Below are 19945 nucleotides of genomic sequence, written 5' to 3' on the forward strand. Positions count from 1 at the left end.
CACATGGCTCATTCCTCCCTTCCTGAGCAGTGAGCAGTCTGGCACAGTCTGCCTCTCCTCTTGATCCAGGACCTGGCTCTCTGCTTAATAGGTGCTGCAGTTCAGTTAGGGCCCTCAGTGTAGGCTGCTTCTGACAGAGACAAACCTATAATCAGTTGAATTAAATTCACACTATAGGGATCTGCATTTCCCCTGGGAAAATACACAGAACCTTACAGAGCAGAAGAAAGTGGCACTAGTGGGCAAGAGTGATGGGAGAGGTTAGAACTGCACTGGCCGAATGCACATGCATGAAATTGCAGGAAGCAGCCTTTGGAAGTGAAATTAACTTCATTAATTTGCAGCTCATTACCATGCAAGTTAATGAAGTTAAAGGAGACCAGTGGGCTCCCTAATTCTTTGAGCTGTCCTGTATGTTCTGTAATACAAATCAGAGGACTAGGCAGGTCCTGAAAGGATAAGGCAGCAGTGCTGTGCTGTTCTCTTGGAAGCTGTGTGGCTCAAGGAGCATCTGCCTACATAGCAGTGAAGATGATGTTGCTCAACCTCCTTTCCATCACATGACACAGAGGAACATGTATACCACCAAATAATGCTAATGAAGGAGACTCCCCAGTCATTCACCATTAGTCTACATCAGGCTCAGGAGCTGGGGCTGCAGGGCTCTATTCAAGCTGTTGGGCGGAAGTGAACTGCAGCGTGTCCTTTCGGTCTCCAAATGTACTATGGTCCATTCTACATCCATGGTCTGAATTTTTTGCCAGGAGGAGCCAGAGTGCAGTGGAGGAATTGCATACTTGGGCACAGAGTTAGAGCAGAGACCAGGTGAGCAGTCACAGCCAGGACTGAGAAACTCCTGTTTCCTGGGTTTTAGATAAAGCCTGCACATGTTTCAAATGGAGTTTATAAAACCTCTGATGCATGATACTGTAGTGATAAAGCTATCACAATGTCCTGTGTGTGGTCTGCTTTCAACTCCTCCAGCTGCTTTTTGACAGCTAAAATATGTTTGGAAATTGCAGTGGATAGTGAGGGTGAGTTTTTCTTTGTTTGTAAAGCTAGTTACATTGAAAGCAATCGTGCCAAACTCACCCTATATAATGCAAGATTATTCTCAGGAAGTATTTTGAAATAATTTCTTTGTTTGTTAAAAGCCTGAATAATTAACTTACATGCTAGTGATTTATCATTTGCTATTAGGAAAATCTAATTTGTTACACTGGAGAACCGAAGCAAACGGAGCCACAAGTATGTAACTTGTACTGTATGGTGTGGATTATTTTGAAAGCATAATGAAAATCTTTTCAATGAATACATAATGAAGGAATAAATAGATACCTGTTAGAGTGGCATTTGCCTGCCTGATGAATCACCCAGATTACTAAATGCTCTTGGTCTTTAGGAATGAAAAAATATGTTGTACATATTTTTGTATATAGCCTGTACAACAGGCTGTTGTACAGCCTGTCATTAGAGGGGCAGGATTCCACAGCTGTTTCACACCTCTGCTTTCTGTTTCCTTTTTGATTTCTGTATATCCAACTGCCGGGATTGTTTTCTAGCATTAATTGACTTGGTTGGATTCTTCACTGAGGAAGTATTCCCCTAAAATATATCATTTGGAAAAACTCTTTCATTCTGTGTAAACCAGGAATTGGTCACTGCAGCAGATGGTGATAGGAACAAGTGTTGCAGTAGGTGAAGGTCCCCTGCTTTTCATACTGCATGCTGCATTGTCCTGTCTGTCATGCAGAGAAGAAGGGATAGGCTCCACAGTGGTTTTAACACTAGGCTAGAATTTGGGTTCATGTCTCCACTCTCCAGCAAATGGCCCTGAGCTTAAGCAAGGATTTAATGCTGTCTGTACCTCATCTCTGTGTGTAAAACAAAGGCAGTAGTGCTCTGTAGGTGTGCTGTTCTGGGTACATTTCAGGTATCAGTAACTGGTACTCAGTAGATGTGATATTTTGGCTGGAAAATACTTAGTTTGAAATTTGTGCTGGAAATTACATGAAAAATTTCTGGATTGTTTATTTCCTACTCAGATTTCAAGTGAAGACCAAATTATTTGCTTGATTTCATCAGGCAGAGCTGGAGAATAGTCTTCAGGGATGCGCTGAATTACTGCAGAGTCTAACTGCCTTTCAGGGAGAATGTGATGATAAGGGAGGCAGTGCATTGTGTTACATTTCTAATTATGTTATCTGCATCCTCCATTAGATACTACCATTCAATTAAGACTGCACTATATCTCCTGGTAATGGAGATTATTACTGAGAAAGCACAGCATAATATTAAAATCAGATCACCTGAAAAAAAGTCACCATGTTCCTCTCCCTCTTTCTAAGCCACTTTTAACATATGCAACGTTTGTCCCTCTTTTTTACTGGTAGCCAAACGCTTAGCAATGTACCAAGAACCTGATTCAGAAGAAGAAGAGGCAGTCCCAAAAGGAGGAACTCTGTCCCAGAGGGATAGTATCTGCAGCCATCAGAGCATCAAAGTGATTCACAGGAGTCAGAGCACCAAAACCCACCGACGCACGGGGAGCAGAGCTGAAGCAAAAAGAGCGAGCATACTCTCGAAGCACACTGCATTCAGTAGCCCAATGGTAAGTCATGAGAACTAAATGCACAGTGTTGTAATAGAACCATGTCTTGGAAGAGGTAAAGAAATCCATAGCACATTATGTGACTCTACAGATTTCATCTTGGTGTTTTTACTTCTGTAGTCACAGCTGTTTGTACAAAAATAATGAAGTGTTGGCACAGATCTTACCTAAATGCCTTGTCTGTGCGAACAAGCTGAAGGTAAAGACAATCTGAAAGGTTGGTTTGAGTTATAATTTGAATTTGGAAAGAAAATGTATGTCTTCATCTACAGAACCTGAGAATAGCATTGAGGTCAAGGACTTGAATTGTTCTGCATATGCAAATTCTTTTCTCTTTTGTCAGAGGATTTTAAAACTATCAATTGCTGGGGTGGACACCATGTATTATTGATATACACCATAGCATAGTTTTTAGTGTGTTTCAGTAATTATCAGTTGACTACATGTGTTGTGTTTTAAAAACTAAATACCTTTACATTTGAAAATGTTGGTGACTTTATGTCCTTACAACTTCATTTGGTCTATTTTATACTGCTGTGACTCTGTGTAAGTTTTACATCAGCTAAATGGTAATAAGAGGAGAGAGGAGCCAAGTTGTGTCTATTCAGGGGTTTTGCATTGTTGCACTGTTGACAAAAATTCACCCTTAAAGCAAATTACAAATACAGACAAAGAAAGATGCTTTTTGCCCTGGTAGAATTTCTTGATTTCATTCAAGAAGAGTAAACTCTTTTGATAAAACTCCAAGTTGCAGATGTTATACATGGAGTTCTTTGGTTTCTCCTATTCATCAGCTCTGCTGAGCATCAAGAGATAATATTCTACTGAGAAAAGAGGCTTAGATCAGTTTATCTTTTAATCTTTTGTATCCTTGCCTCCCTCTGTGTTACGAAATACTGGAGTTTGCTCTGACAAGAATTATATTAAATAAGTGGAAAATACTGATGAAATAGACTTGAAAGGCCTCAATGTTTCAGTGTAAAAAACCCTCATGAATTAACTTCAAATGTGTGGATGGTTGTTGCTCTCTAAGAAACAATTGAAGATGGTTTCATTTTCTTGTGCTGATGTAAAGCCAAACTTTAAATGTCATTGCTGTCTATTTTTTCCACACCTCTGGTCTCTGCAGTGTACCATACATTAGTATTGGATAATAAATATCTTGAATTAAACAGGAAAGAGGGAGGAAAATTAGGATGTAACTCTCCTCCTTTTCACTACCTCCAAAGTAGATAAATATTGCTGTTATAAATATTTCACATCATTTCTACCAGTAGGCTCATTGTTAACTGTTTATTGTCTAGAATGGGTGTGTTATAGTTCTCTCCACCTCTACTCTGTGGTGTAAGGCCACCCCAAAACTCTTGATATTGACACTGCTTTAATTGCATGTTGCTGCTTTGGAAATGTAGAAGCACAGATATTAATCACTGGTATTTGTTACTAGGAGAAGGACATCACACCTGACCCCAGGTTGTTAGAAAAGGTGAATGAATGTGCAAAGCATCTGGAGATCATGAGGAGCCACGAGCAGCCGTTATCCCACCTGAGTCCAGAACTATGCGACGTTTTCGACTTCTTCATAGCTTTGACTATTTGTAACACAGTCGTGGTTACTGCACCTAATCAGCCCCGACAGAAGGTAAGTTAAAGAAAAAGGAGAAGAGAGTTCAGGCTTCTTTTGCCTTGATAATAAATTATCTGGTAAGCTAGAGAAATTAAAGCCTCCTGTTCTAGTGAGAAACAGCTAGAGTTGTGATGACTTGTAGAACTGAGTTTAATAATGCATTAGCTGAATGGAGTGTATCAGCTATTTCACTTGCCTCCATGACAAGATATTCTTTCATTGACAGTTTCAAGATACCTCTGAAACTCTCCAGATTTCTTGTACTGTAATGTATTCATTTAGTAAGCATAAATATGTAAGCATGTGTGGAAACTAGTTTGTAAATGTGCAAAACTTACCAGAATGGGATATAAGCTGTCAGTGAATAAATATTTCATATATATGGATTAAATTAAGAAGAGGATAACACATTTTTTAAAAGTTTAAAAAGAGAAATACACTTGAAAAACATCACTTAAAACTTTCAAATTATGTAAAAGATGCATCTTAAGCTCATTATGAGAAATAATGATCGTTAGTGCTTAAATTGGCCTTTAACTAGTGTAATTGATGAATGAGAATTTCAAGAATGCATTCCCAAGATGATCTGTAAGACAAAACTATAATGGAATGTAATATTAAAGCTCGCCAGCAGCTGGAATTTCCATTCTGGAGAAAATTCTGCGCTTTGCTTCTGTTCCAGATTGGAATAAAAAGTGAACTAGTCTGCAAAATGATGTGTTTTTGTGCCAAGGAAACATTTGGAGAATGCTCAGTTCGGCTGTTTCAGGAATGCTACAATGTTATACAATAATATAATATATATTACTATGAATATGCTATTGCTAGTGTTGCTACTGTATCTTTAGAACAGATTTGTGTGAAATGAGATGAATGGTAAGTCTGAAGCAAAATGCTTCAATGCTGAAAGCGACGGGGGAAATTACTTGTCGCAACATGTGTCTTTTGAGAATATTTTCAACGTTGGCATATTCTCATTAAACTTTACTTCTACAAGATACCACCCTTCTCAATAGAAAAATACTGCATTAACTTTTTTTTCACTACCTTCACTGAATATGCATGAAGGATGACAAGTTCATACTAATTGTAGCTTCTAGTATGCACTGCTGATGGTGATGGTGCAACATTGATAGACTATCCATTAGTCATATCTGAAGAGGTGAAAGAAGAAAAAACTGTTTTAATACTGTCATGGTTTGACCAGGACAAATACAAACATAGGTGCTTTCCTACACAGGTATAACTCTGAAGTTCTAGTGAGTTTTTTTGTTGTTGTTAAGTCAGTGTTGTCCATTTACTTTCCCTTCTCAAAATACAAATACCATTACTTTTTGCCCTCAAAGAAATTTTACTCTTTAGTTGGAGATGCTTAGACTGACTATCAGTGTCAGAATTCTTGTTCAACTTTTCTTTGGCATTTGTTCATTGGTGGGTTTTCTTCCATCTCAAGGTTAGAGACCGATTTGAACTAAAATCTCCAGTAAAAACCATTGAAGACTTCATACGAAGATTCACTCCAAGTCGCTTGACCTCTGGATCTAACAGCAGCAGCTCCTCTAGTCTAGCTACAAGCAAATCAATGCACAGATTTGGTCTGAGCACGCTTTCATCTACATCTACGGATAGCACTTTATTAAAACTGGAAGAGAAGCTGGCATACTCTGCACAGATGAATAACAATGGCTACAGCTCCCAGCAAGGCAGGATGGCTGTGGGTGGTGCACCTGAGGAAGGAGAACTCCGTTATGAAGCAGAGAGTCCTGATGAAGCTGCTCTCGTCTATGCAGCAAGGGCATATAACTGTTCTCTGGTTGGAAGGCTGTCTGACCAGGTATCAGTGGAGCTACCTCACCTGGGAACCTTAAACTTTGAAGTATTACATACGTTGGGCTTTGATTCCGTCAGGAAGAGGATGTCAGTAGTGGTCAGGCATCCTCTCACAGATGAAATAAATGTTTACACTAAAGGAGCAGATTCAGTTGTTATGGATCTTCTTCTCCCCTGCTCTTCAGGTACACCTCTTACTTACCTTTGGGGGGTTTGGGAGGCAGTTAATTGCTGAAGATCTCATCATGTCTTACTGCCTTGTCTAGCAAGTAGATTTGCATGCTTTTAATTTTGTAGAATGGCAACCATTACCCTTCTTATATAATACTTTGTAATTGTTGCAAATTTTCTGTAACAAATTACTGGTTCCTTACCTCACAAGAATGAGTGAAGATAATTTCTCTAGAAGATCTTCTACTTGGAAGCTTTATTTTAAAGGAATTTCTTACAACTCAGCCAAAGCAATTTACCTTGCACTAGAAAAACCTGCCTGGCAATGCTTGGACAGTTGAATATTTTATATGAAACTGAAGTACTTTTTACTGCTTCCCTCTGTTTCATTTGTAAGTCCTTACATCCATTTGCTGAAATATGTTGCATTAAGCAGTACATTTTTTCATGTTTAACTATGATGCTGAAGGGCAATGTGAATCAATCAGCTATCAAAACAGAAGGGTTGTGGCAAAAGACGTAGAGATGCTGTTCAGACAAGAAATCTTGTCTTCAAATACATAATTGACTAGCAAGCAACAGACATGTAGCTGTGAACATGGAATTTCCCTAAAGCATGGAAAATTCTTCAGCACCCAAATGTCCTAGGAAGTAGAGACAACTTTAAATAGCTAATTGTAATCAGTTATTTCAAGAAGAATACTGTAAGTTTTCAGAAGTTAGAGGAAACTCATGGGTTTCAGTTTGCATTAATCAGTTTGCATCTAATTTACTGTATTTTCAACACTGAATTTCATGCAATGTTTAAGGATTACCCCAATATGAATGGACAGAGCCCAAAGTGCTAAAGATACTTCCCATGTTTCACTGAAGCATTGACTTTGTGGTTATTTTGACATTAGTTGGAGTAAACAATTGTGAAAGGCTTATACTGTGTAATTTTAGTTTAACGAAACACAGAAAAAATGTTGGCATTAGTTTTCTGGTTTCAGCCATATAAATCAAAGCTGAGCCAAAAAAATTAAGAACAACTTGTCCTTAACTAACAACAAAGTATTCATGAATAATTTTCTATCAAAGATCTGCTATCACAGAAGGCACATAGAACATCTATGGAAACTTCTTTCCGTCCAAACTACTAATAGAGAATTTTTAGCACTGAAAATTTCTAATACCAAGAAAATAATGATTGGAAATAAGTTTCTCAGAATGAGAACTGAACATTTAGAAAAGAAAAAATACTTTATGCCAGGTCTTAAATTTTTTGCCACCATATAACAGACTGTGTTCAAAGCTGCAGTGTCCATTCACAGTAGACTCAATGTATTAAGGAATTTTCAGGGAAATTTCAGGCCGGTCTAGGACCTGCCTAAGTGAAAAACAGTAAGCCAGTTAGAAAATTGAGAAATGGTGACATCATCAAAGGTGATATATGCTGGAGAAGAAGCAGAGTTCCTGAAGGTCACTGTGGGAATGAGCAGTGTCTGTAGCTGGGCAAATACAGATTCCACCATCATTACAGGCAAGCAACTCGAAAGTGGTTCTGAAATTATGCGGGAAGATTTTTGTTTTGGTTTGGGTTTTTTGTTTGTTTGGGGTTTCTTGTGATGGTGGTCACAAGGGTGTTTGGGTGAAGGAAGAGACAAGATCCTTGACTCCATATTTCAGAAGGCTTGATTTATTATGTTATGATATATACATCTACTATACTATACTAAAAAGAAAAAGAAAAGGAGAGTTTCCAGAAGCTGCTAACCTAAGCTAAGAAAAGTAAAGAATGATAACACACAAGCTGGCCTTGACAGACTCCGAGAGCTAGCTCTGCTGTGACTGGTCACTGAACCAAAACATCCACACCAGAACCAATCACAGATCCACCTGTTGCATTCCACAGCAGCAGACAATCTGTTGTTTACATCTTGTTGCTGAAACTCTCAGCTTCAGCTGGAAAAATCCTGAAAGAGGATTTTTCATAAAAGAAATGTCTGTGACAGTTTCTTTAGCCCATATAGAACTATGAGTTCTGGTGTGCTTTGCTTTTACAAGCAATGTGAAGTGCAGCCACTAGAACACCATAAGCAGTTTCCCTTGTTTTTTCTAGTCCTCTTAAGCCCCTGCTGGCTTCAGTAATTCTGTATGTTTCAGCAGATCTGTCTGTAAAGCATTTGACATTTCTCTTGAGTATCTTTCATGCCTGGAACTGAATTTGCTGTCTCTGCCTGAAGTATCCTAGTGTCAATGGATGTAGAGGGAGCCTAAAAAGATTTATGCTGTGGCTGTTACTTGTATTGTGGGATCTGTCGTTGTTTTTATCCAGTTCACTGGTGATGGTGGAACATATATGTGTGGGGAGATGACAAGAATTCAGTCATTTATCATTTTAAGGAAATTACTAAAAAGTGAATGGACACGACAGCTAATCCCACAACTTGGTCTTTGCTCTCTTACTGCTTCAGGGACATGTGAACTGTACACTAGTCAAGCATGTGTCTTGAGACTTCTGCCCTTAGACTGAAGGACCAAGGCAGCACTATGTCTGTAATCTCCCAGTTCAAACACCACATGGCATGAAACAAAGATTCCTGTTTGGAAGGATAAGTATTTTGGAATATGATGAGAGAAACAGCCTGAAATCAGAAGCAGAAGTATTATGTCTTAGCTTCCTTGTGTCTTATAAAAAAGTATAAATTGTCATGAGCCTCAAAATTTAAAAAGATTATTAATCGACTCCATTTGCTCTACCTGTATATCTAGTTAAGACTGTGGAACCTAGTGTATTCTGATAGCAAACAGATATTTCCAAAAGCCTTGAAATGATTCCCAAGAATGTGTTGTTTTTACTTTATCTCAACAGTCACCATGTTCATAAATAAGAAAGTTACTGTTTGAGTCAATACCCAGCTCGCACAGGAGCTGTGAACATAAATCATTGAGAAAACAATGACTGCACTGCCTTGCTGCAGCTCAAGATTATGGAAGGAAATGAAGAAGCAGAAGACCACTAGCTCTCTATCATTCTTCTGGAGGGGACTTCCTTGCTGTTTTTCACTGACATGGGGCATGTGGTCACACTGCTCAGAGCAGACACTGCATCCCAGCTAAAAAAAAATCTCCACAACTGGGTTTTGTCTGCAAGAGATTCCTTCCCTCCTTGTAACTTCTAAGCACAAGATAAATCTCAGAGTAGGACTGATAAAGCATATGAACAGCTGTAAGGGGCTTTAGCTGTCATTGGTATGCTGGAAATGAGAACTTGCACCAAAAATAGTATACACATCTCTACTTGTAGAGTGTTGCTGTCTTTGTTCATTGAAGGAGGTATGAGCATTTAACATTATGATCACTGCATTAGCACCTGTGGTATTTAGACAGATCTGAAATGATTAACACCACTTAACCTTAAAGGGATAGAAACAGCTTTTGATGTGTTTAAGCATCTGTTGAAGTTTGCATCATTTGAAGTCAGCAGGCCACTGAAATAGCCACTCCCATAAGATGATTTCATGTGGGATATGCAAAAAATTTTTCTATACAATGACAATAAATTGGGAAGAATGCTTGCCTGCATTATTGTTCTAAAGTTTTAAAAAACCTCACTAATACAAGAAGCCTCAAAGAAGGTTTGCTACAGTACTTCTCCCAGAAAGGAAAATTCTTTTGTTATACAGCAAAGTCACATGTGCCAAAAAGGTTATAATGCACTAATAGAAAAGTAGCAAAATGAAACTGTGTTAGGCTGCTGGTTCCTTATATGCATATTTTCATATATAATGTAAGAAAGAGTTTTCCTATTGCAAGTAATACTTGTAGGGATGTCCTTCTGGAATATTATATCTGTATTGTCCCTTTGAGACAATCAATGGTGATGGCATAGGTAGTATTAACAGGTAGATGGACAGGCCCATGAGAATATTCCTACCAGTCAGTATTCACCACATGACCTTAATCAGATGGACCTGAAATGAACATATGCAGGAAATACCACAATCTTCACAGAGTCCCTTAGGAACAACTGTGTATGTATAATCCCAGCTTTGCAGACCTAGAGAGGACAGAAAATCTTTAAAGGTGAGAAAGTAGCTGTACAGTGAGTTAAATGTTCTGATGCATGGTTGAGATAAATGGAACAAAGACCAAACTCACAGTTCCCTTATTTCTACAAAATCAATACATGTATGAGTTTGTCCTGGGGCATCTGGAGGCCCAATTATGCACTCTGCTGCTGTATAAATATGAAAGTGCTGAATGCTATGGAACTGTATAGACAGATATAAGTATGCAGTTAACATATAGCAAGATCAAATTCAGTATGAGTGCACACTGGGTAAATGGGCACTGAAAAGTATAAACAGTAAGATACTTATGCCATCTAATTCATATACCTGTATTAAGTGCTTAGTATAATGGCACAGTGCCCACAGGCTCTCAGTATGAGAGCACATCAGCACATTCAGTGCTGTATGTAGTAGGTCCCTTGAAGTGCCCAGACTTTAGGGTGAGGAGTGGTCACCTGACTCAGGGACTGGTTACTGTGCAGGTACCAGTAACTCAAATAGTGAACTTAGGAACAGCTCCAGTTACAGAATTATATCCTGAAATGATTCTGCATTCCCCAGAAATATTCAGACTTTAGTAAAAAAAAGTGTATCACATCAGGGAGTAGGGAAGCCTGCCAAGAAGGTACCGGTCATTCTCACTTGATGGCTGCAATGTAAAAATTTCCCCCCTTGTACGTTTACTTAAGTGCTAACCTTGAAATTCATATTATTAAAGATTACTACTACAGTATCTTTTTCATGAATTTGTCTCAATCCTAGATGATAAAAAAGATGCATTATCACTTGTTTTTAATTTTTGGAGACATTATTTCATGTAACAAGATGGAACAAAATGTGCTGCCATCATATTTAGTACTCTGTGTTGATCATGGAGTGAGCACACTGCACCAGTCCCAGCTAAAGAGAGAAAAGAAACAGATGCTCAGTCCTCATTTTGAGTAGTTACACATGGCTTTAAGTGAAGGGTAAAGCTAAGTGGACGTCTTACTGATGCATCCAAGGTAGAAGCTAGCTGTGAGGTCTGCTAGTGCAAATTATGCTCTAAATAAAATCACAGTCACACCCAGAACTTCTTGTGTTGATTCAGCCTGATAGGAAGTATAAGTACAGCAGTAACAGACAAAAGGACCTTCATGCACTTAGATATTCAAAACAGAGCACTGTTTCCACTTCTTTCCAGATATTAGCCTTGGTGGAAGACTGAGTGCTATTTTTAAGTGTTGTTTTTCTGCACATGATGAGCTGTGGAGAAGCAGAAAAAACATTTGCTAGTAGCGTATTTGAAATCATACTTCTATTTCTGACAGTATTGTTTGCTGTGAAGATTATCGTGATTTCTTAAAATACTCAGGTGAAAGAAACACTTGAGTAAAAAAAGGTCTTTCTCACATACATTCACAGTGACTTTTTTGAAGAAGGAAAATGGAAAAGAGAGCAAAAAGATTTTTAAAAAAACAACAACAACAACTTGAGTTTCCCAGAGAATATCAACACATCTTTAAAAGTATCAGTTATAAAGTGCTGGTACAGTAAGCACTGTATACAAGTTTTTATTCTCTGAGGAAATTCAGCTGCTGTTATTTTTCAACAAGTAATTTATGGTTTTATTCTTATCTAGATGACCCTCGGGGCAAACATCAAAAAAAAATCCGAAGCAAAACCCAGAATTACCTTAATCTTTATGCTGTAGATGGGCTGCGGACTCTCTGTATTGCCAAAAGAGTAAGTAAATGCAGGCTTTTACTTTGCTTTTAAGGAGAGTCTTTACAAAGATTACTGAAGGTATTTATTGTTTTATTGTTCTTGATTCATAACTTCTTTTTCATTTTATTCAGTAAAGTATGAATACCTTTGCATCGTATTGCCTGTTACCTCACATACTCTTTGTAACAGGTTCTCAGCAAGGAAGAGTATGGCTGTTGGTTAAAAACTCATTTGGAAGCAGAATCCTCTATTGAAAATCGTGAAGAACTTCTATTTCAGTCAGCTCTGCGGTTAGAGAAGAATCTGCATCTGCTAGGTAATGAAATGAGAGCTGGACATGAAATTAAAATGTGATAAAAATTCTGAAAGCTTGGCTATGAAATCTGTTCTTTCCCTTAAATTGTTTCTGACAGTATAGAAATTGGCTTTTGTGGGACTTTATCATGGCTGTCATGTGCAGCACCACAAAGGAATAGGACATTATTAACGTAAAAGACATATCCTGTTTTCCTTGCTCCTGCCAACATTTTATCATTAATGAAATAAGTGGAGTAATACCAGGGATGAATTTGACATGATAGCCAAAATGGGAACTGCTGCTTTAAAGAAGAGGAGGACTTGGCCCAAGCTGTCTGCAGAATTTCATTAGTTCAGTGCTGCTTCAGGGTGTCAGAGGCTTCCCTGACTCCAGGGGCACCAGAGACACACAAAGCAAAGCTCACAAACTGCATCTGTGAGAGGCATCAACTTTCATATACATCAGGTTCAGCGCATGCACTCAGGGCCTGTGAATTCTGTGGCAAGGGGTTGCAGTTAAAACCAGTGTATGTAAAAAAGTATTGCAAGAGCTAAATCATACTCTTTTGAGCTGAGATGTTGAAAGATGTTCACTAATTGCCAGCATGGATCTGGGAGACAGATCCACCTCACCCAACTTCTAATGCGTCTAGTACAGATCTCTAAGGCTCGACGTATAGATGAGAAGACAAGCAGGTGTAGTTCATTTGGTCTGACTTAGATATCTGCTTTAGGATTAGACCAATCATGCCCTCAAAGTGTCTGGTTCTCTTCCCTGACTTAAAGGGGGCATGAGTTGCCTAATTCAGATCAGAGTAATCAAGATCCCACCATGGGTGTACGTGTTGGCTCTGACTGCAGTCTGAGATTAAAAAAAAAAAAAAAAAGAAAAAAAAGAAAAAAGTGAGCTCTGACCCATCATAAACGATCAGTTCAGTCATTCCCTAAAAACCTCGTACTGTGGTTTGTAGCTTGCAATGATCAGTCATCATTAGGTTGTGAGAATAAAAATTCAGTATGGAATATATTTTTCTTTATTTGGACAGCAATAGCTTTCCCAACATTTCCCTAAGGATGTGTTTCCACGTAAATGACCGGGGCTCAGACTTAAGGGGACTTCTGTTGTTAATTCTTTTTTTTTCGAGGAAGAACCATAGAAGAAATAATTAGCTGGGAAAAGTTTATTTTATTTTTCCTGTTGTTCCAGGTAGCTTGTATGTCTGTCACTTCCTCATTTGCTAGTGGCAGGGCTTGCATTTCCTCACATTGAATTCCTCACATTTCCTCTCTCTGATACTCAGTGGAACACTGATGTACCAGTGGTGACATTGAGCTTGGTCCTGAGTGGCTTTTTGCCATTTTTCATATATATGAAAATCTTGTCTCAGTCAATTGATTTATGTAAGCTTAAAACAGATACCCAGTGTCTTGTAACAGGTAAAAAGATGCATTGAAAGCATGAAAATGCACATTTTACTGTCACATCATGGTCAACAGATTTATGATTTATTCTCTGCTGTATCTCATTTGGGTACCAGCATCTTTCTGCAAGAGCCAAGAGCAGCAGCAAGGCACTAAAAGGTTTATGTTTGCAGTCTAATCTGCTGTTGCCAATCTGCAGTCCTGCTGTTAGCCCTCTTCAAAAGAAAAATTTCTAGTGACCCACTCTCTTCAATAGCTTCTCTAGCAACATTCAGCAGAAATAATATAGATTTAGAGCATAGAGACAATAAACCTTGTGAACCTCTGGAACTAGGAGTGGCATCTGGTGGCTTTTGAAATTTTGAATTCTGGATTTGTTATTTACAACCGTTTACCACAGCTACTTTCCTTTCTTCCTCCTCAATACCCCCCAAAAGCTGCCCAAATCTTGCAGCCATTGGTAGTTTAGCTGTCTCCCAGTAAAAGTGGCTGCTGGTCTGGTTGTTTTAGGTTTTGTTTTGTGGGTTTTTTTGGTTTTTTTTTTTTTTTGGTTTTTTTTTTTTTATCTAAGCTTAAAATTCAAGGGCAACCCTAGATGTTCATTTAATATGGAATATTTTGCTTTTTATGCGCTTAGGTGCAACTGGCATAGAGGACCGTTTGCAGGATGGTGTTCCAGAAACCATTGCGAGCTTGCGCAAAGCTGGGTTGCAGATCTGGGTTCTTACTGGAGACAAGCAAGAAACAGCTGTTAATATTGCATATGCCTGCAAGCTACTAGATCATGATGAAGAAATCATCACTTTGAATGCTGAATCACCAGTAAGCAGATCCCAATATACAAGTTGACTAATTAACTAGTTTTGCTTTATTTTCAACTTGCACAATTAAAAGTTTGATGGCTTTTTTCCTTTTCCTTTTTTTTTCTTTTTTTTTTTTCTTCTTTTCCTGCTTCAGCTATAATTTTCAGGTAGGACATGTCTTTGAATACTTTTCAGTGAATCATGCTTCTAAACCATAGCCTCATGTATCATTACCTTACTGAGAACATGTAACTGTGTGCAGTGAACTCCACCATGAATGAAAATATGCCATAGCAGCATAAATCACTTTCTTCGGTATGCATTCTCAAAACATCCCTATTTCTGTGTATTGGCACTAATGGGTCTAAAAGCAGCCTGTTATTAAGTACATATTGAGAAAGAAAGCAATTAATAACCTGTTGAGAAATTGTGCTTTATTTTATGCCACTGAAATGTAGTATTTAGATAACTCAGTCATTCATGTTTTCTCAGGTGGCTTTTTCTCTGGAGATAGAAGCAATATTTAAATTTTGATGCTAACAGTGAGAGGCAGAAAACCACATCCACAGTAATGCCTTGCTTCCTAACAGACCTTTCCTAATCCTTCTGAATTACTGATCTTTCCTGTGCTCAACTTGTTGCAAGCAGTCACAAAGAGTTTACTGATATGGTCTAACATACAAGGAACCAGACTGATAGTGCTGTTGTCCTTTTATGGGGTGATAAAATTGGACTTCATATCAGCAGAGGAAAGGTAGGCCATCAATATTCAGCTCCAATTTCTTTCAAAAAGGAAGAAAAGATAACAGCAATTTCTTTTCTTGGGTGTATCAATTCAACTGGTAAATTAATTTTCCATGGTTTTTCTTTTTAGTCATACTTTGCTGTAAGACCAATAGCATTTCTTTTAAATGTTCTTATATTCTCAATAACATCTTCTAGTTGAGTATGGCTAGGAGAGAGATTTCAGCTTAAATAACCTTTAATTGGCCTTTAACAATGCATAACTCTTTGATCTGAGTTGTGGGCGTATACATGGTGTTCATCACCATAATGGTGTTCATCACCATACTTAACTTGGTACCAATTATATATAATTTCTCAGCACTGTTATTCTGAGAAGGAGCTAAAAGAAATTTAGCATACAAAAGTGCATGTTAAAGAAGAACGAGATTTTAAGCCTTTCTACTCTTTACTGTTGTCATACCTTCTGCAAGAGTTAAGTGTGTTCAGAACAAGTAGAAGATTAGAAATTAAAACTTTAACAGCACAGCAAATAGTACATTCCCCATATTAGTTATGCCTCAACATACAGCAAACAGAAGCCTTTGAATACGTGTTCTTTTCTCTCAAGCATTTTTATTTTGAATTTCTTTTCAGGAGACATGTGCTGTCTTACTGGAACAGTGTCTGCAATGCGTAGAGTCTAAATTTTCAACCAACACAATAGACGGAGCTACTGGAAACATGACTGTTGGGTTCACCCCTCTCTATCCACCCTCTTCCCATGTGCTTTCCAGCTTGGGCCTAGTCATTGATGGAAGGACTCTAGCTTATGCCCTGGAACCCACGCTAGAAGATAAATTTCTTGCACTGGCCAAGCGATGCCGTTCAGTCCTCTGCTGTCGCTCTACCCCACTCCAAAAGAGCATGGTAGTGAAACTAGTCAGAGACAAACTCAAAGCAATGACCTTGGCAATAGGTAAATACCTCAGTTTATACTAGTCTGCCTTGATGTATACTGTGTCTTGAAAATTTTGGGGTTTTTTTGACATGCAACAGGATCCTCCCAGCTGCCTCACAACTGAAGCAGCCTTTCAGTTTTGTCTGAAAACATGCTGAACAATTCTAATATATTTATTCTAACATACTTACTCAAAACCAGGATAAAGCTCTGGAGTAGTATTTGGGATTTCTTCCTTCAGAAGTTAGGTAATCAGGACCCAGTTATGCTAAGGGGTTTTGACATGTCTGAACACAGCTGTGAAGAACTGGGTTATCTTATGCTGTGCAAAACACCATTTTGCAATCACTCTATTACACCCAAAAAATTTGTGCTCAATACTGTTTCATCCAATCATGCCTAAACTCAAGGTTCTGTCTTTATCATCACAAGGCAGCCATACAGCACAGGCTATGACTTGGCTTTGTCATTATAGAAAGTGGATTTACAACTGGTATCATAACAACACTTACACTTCCCACCTAATCACTCAACTGGCAAAGGGGAGATTTTGGCAGTCCATCTCTCTTAAGTTTGACAGGATCTTCCATGTTTCTATGATTTTTACACAAGTCAACCAGTTCTTCTTTCCCTGTCTCAAGTTTAGGTTCATGTTTCATTAGAAGATATGATTTCAGTGTATGCTGTCATAAATACACTTGTTTTCATCTACATGTAGTGGTTAATTATATCTGGAACACATATGGGTGGGATCTGCCCATGAGAAACCCTAAGTATATATGAAAATTGCCAGACTTCTGTGACATCAACATCACCAAGTATGTGCTGATTATCTTCATGCTGAATGTATTATATCTTGCCCAAATATGCCTCCCTCCCACTGAATTTGTATCTTTGGCTAACTGACTGTGGACATAATAATTTGCATATGTTGTAAAAAACATCTGGCTCATTAACTTGAATTATCCAGAATGCTTAAAAACACTAGTGGAGACTGGGCAGCTTGTATGTTCTTTCTTTCTGAGCATCTTGACCCTATGAGTTGAGCTTAAGCTCCTGCTCTGGCTTAAAGCCTAGGTGTATGCATCCTCCCTTTTAGCCAACATGAGCTAATTTGGGTCATAGCCTGGAGAAAAGGAGACTCAGGGGTGGCCTTTTCACTCTCTACAATTTCCTGAAAGGAAGGACTGCTTCCTTGTAGTCCGGGAGCTGATCTCTTTCTCCAGACAGCAGCTGACAGAACCAGAGGACATAGTCTTAAGCAGCACCAAAGGAAATATAGGTTGGATGTTAGGAAAAAGTTTATTACAGAAAGGGTGATAAAGTTCTGGAATTGTCTGCCTGTGGAGGTGATGGCGTCACCATCCCTGGATGTGTTTAGAAAAAGATCAGATATGGCACTCGGTGCCATGGTTTAGTTGAGGGGTTAGGGCATGGGTTGGATGATCTTGAAGGTCTCTTCCAACCTTGTGATTGTGTATCACACAGTCACAAAGACATCAGCTTTGTCTGGTGAGTGGATACCACTCTTACACGTGCCAACAGCAGGGAGACTGGTGACAGGTGGTGTGCACCTCAGCCACTGAAGTTTAAAAGCAAGTAAGTGTCTTGTCATAACCTAACACATCATTTTCCATTAGTACACTGGCTGTAAATTTAAGAGGTTAAGAACTAGATACATACTTCATTCTGGTATCCTGTATACAGCACCTATCACTTGTGGGATCATGATTAGAAGAAGAGTAGGGGGTGGTGGCTCTGCAACCATTCCAATTAAATCTACCAGTCTTGCGTGTACTGAAGATCTTGAACTGGTCAACCCTACTCTCTCGACTTTTTCTTTCATTCATCTACTTTTTAACTTTTTTTAGTATTTTTACAGTGTAGACATTTTCACTGGCCTTAGGCCTTCTTGCACATTTAATTCTTAGTCATACCTGATTGCAGGCAGACTCTTAATGAGGAAGCAGAAGTATTAGGGATGCTTATTCTCATCATTCTGCTGTTTACTATTGGTGCAGTTCAGGCCTGATACCTAAATTTTAGGTATTATTAAAAAGAGATGGATTTGTTTTATTGTTACTTTCCTGTGATAAAAAGGTCTAAAAAGATCAGAATGTCTCGGAAGCTTTGCAAGCTTTGAACCTTATATTCTAAAGGTGTATCCTCTCCTACTGCACATCTTCCTTACTATAAAAAACCAACACTTAGTGAATGTCTGTCTTACTATACTCAACCAACACTCAGTAACAACTGTTTTTCCTTTGTTTTGTTGCTGCCAGCTGTTGTTGGTCTGCTAGTGACAGCAAAACTGCATTTTGTCATCTTTAGGTGATGGTGCTAATGATGTCAGCATGATCCAAGTGGCAGATGTTGGTGTGGGGATCTCTGGTCAAGAAGGCATGCAGGTAATGTTGTTCATCCAGTGGAAAGCACTCCCATGAGGGCATGAAGCAGCCACTTCCTATAGGTCAGATTGTTCAGACTGCCTCTGGATAGTCAGCACAAATAAAGGAAAAGCAGCAAGTTGTGATGAGGATTGCCAGTTTTTCTTATAAGGGCTCTCTCAGCTTGAGTTTGAGCTCACACTTGTTCTGAGATCCATGAGTGTTTACAAACACTCTGCCTTCTCAGAAAATTGAACTTACCAGATCCCTCTAAGCAATATGATTAAAGAAATAATTAGCTAAATAATTGTTTAAAGGAGAAAAAAACCTCAGCTATGCGTTATTTAGGAAATAAAGGTTCATGTTATTCCACTCTCTCCTGTATTGCTTGGGTATACTTCTTCTATGGAGTGGCTGGACAAGCCAGTACAACTGATGTAGCTATCTGTATGGTGTGGTGGTGACCCTTAGCCCAGCCACCCACACATCTCACTCACTCAGCTTATTCAGACAGCAAAACAGTAAATAAAGTAGAAATTGTGGCCCTTTGCAGAACCACTGCTCCTTACACCTTATAGCAAGTCTTGGTTTGGCCACATTTCCAGTCACAGGGAATAGCAGGATGAGAGTGCTTGCCTTGTAGTCTTCTGGATGTGTTCCACCTGTGATTACTGCATTTAGCAATGTATGAGGCACTTCTCTCAACCCCAGAAGAGAGGATGTATATATATAGGATGTATGTATTGTCTCAGCCTCCTCTATTGCTAGTGCAGATCAGTTGCAGTGTTTGGACCAGACGTGGCAGTAAGACACAGAGAATGAGGAGGATACCTTATTTCCACAACCTGCCTTGTATTTGGGCAGGCTGATTGCAAGAGAAAAGAGAGTAGCTGAGTATATGTCAAATAGCTCTACCAGGAAAGTGGGAAGTGTTTCCATCCTGAGGACCTGAGCAGATGAGCATGCTCCTTAACTTAGTTACCAGTGGGTGGTTCTCTGACCCAAATTGCATTTTTTGCAACATTGGCTGGATGTTTTGCTCAAAAGGGAAGAGAGGCCTCCCTCACACAGTGCACAAGTTGGCTGTAGAGTTTTATTTCATGGGATTTCATGAATGCTGTGATTTATTTGGGTCAACACACAAACTTATAAAACAAAAATGTAATTGACCTATGAACTTGGGTATCAACTTCATGCATTTGCTGACTCCAGATCAGCAGAAGCTAGGACAGGTCACTGGAGAAAAGTCAGTGGATATTTTTCTTATTTATCATGCACTTTTCAATGTGTATGCATCTTCAAATCCTGCAGGCAGTCCAAGCTCCAGAGAGCTCAGAGAAGGCTGGTTTTC

The 19945-nt window shown here is 38.8% G+C and overlaps 1 protein-coding gene across 1 annotated transcript in view; it reads left to right on the top strand.

Annotated features, from left to right (window-relative positions):
• ATP10A (ATPase phospholipid transporting 10A (putative)) overlaps positions 1-19945 on the top strand; it is a 112085-nt gene that overhangs the window by 80643 nt on the left and 11497 nt on the right. The window contains exons 9-16 of the mRNA XM_031058370.1: positions 2394-2611; positions 4059-4253; positions 5692-6253; positions 11916-12019; positions 12191-12317; positions 14358-14542; positions 15904-16225; positions 18539-18615. Of these exons, the coding sequence (XP_030914230.1) occupies positions 2394-2611; positions 4059-4253; positions 5692-6253; positions 11916-12019; positions 12191-12317; positions 14358-14542; positions 15904-16225; positions 18539-18615 (1790 nt within the window). The remainder of the gene's footprint in view (positions 1-2393; positions 2612-4058; positions 4254-5691; positions 6254-11915; positions 12020-12190; positions 12318-14357; positions 14543-15903; positions 16226-18538; positions 18616-19945) is intronic.

This window comes from Geospiza fortis, unplaced genomic scaffold, assembly GCF_000277835.1.
Source record: "Geospiza fortis unplaced genomic scaffold, GeoFor_1.0 scaffold366, whole genome shotgun sequence".
NCBI lineage: Eukaryota > Metazoa > Chordata > Aves > Passeriformes > Thraupidae > Geospiza > Geospiza fortis.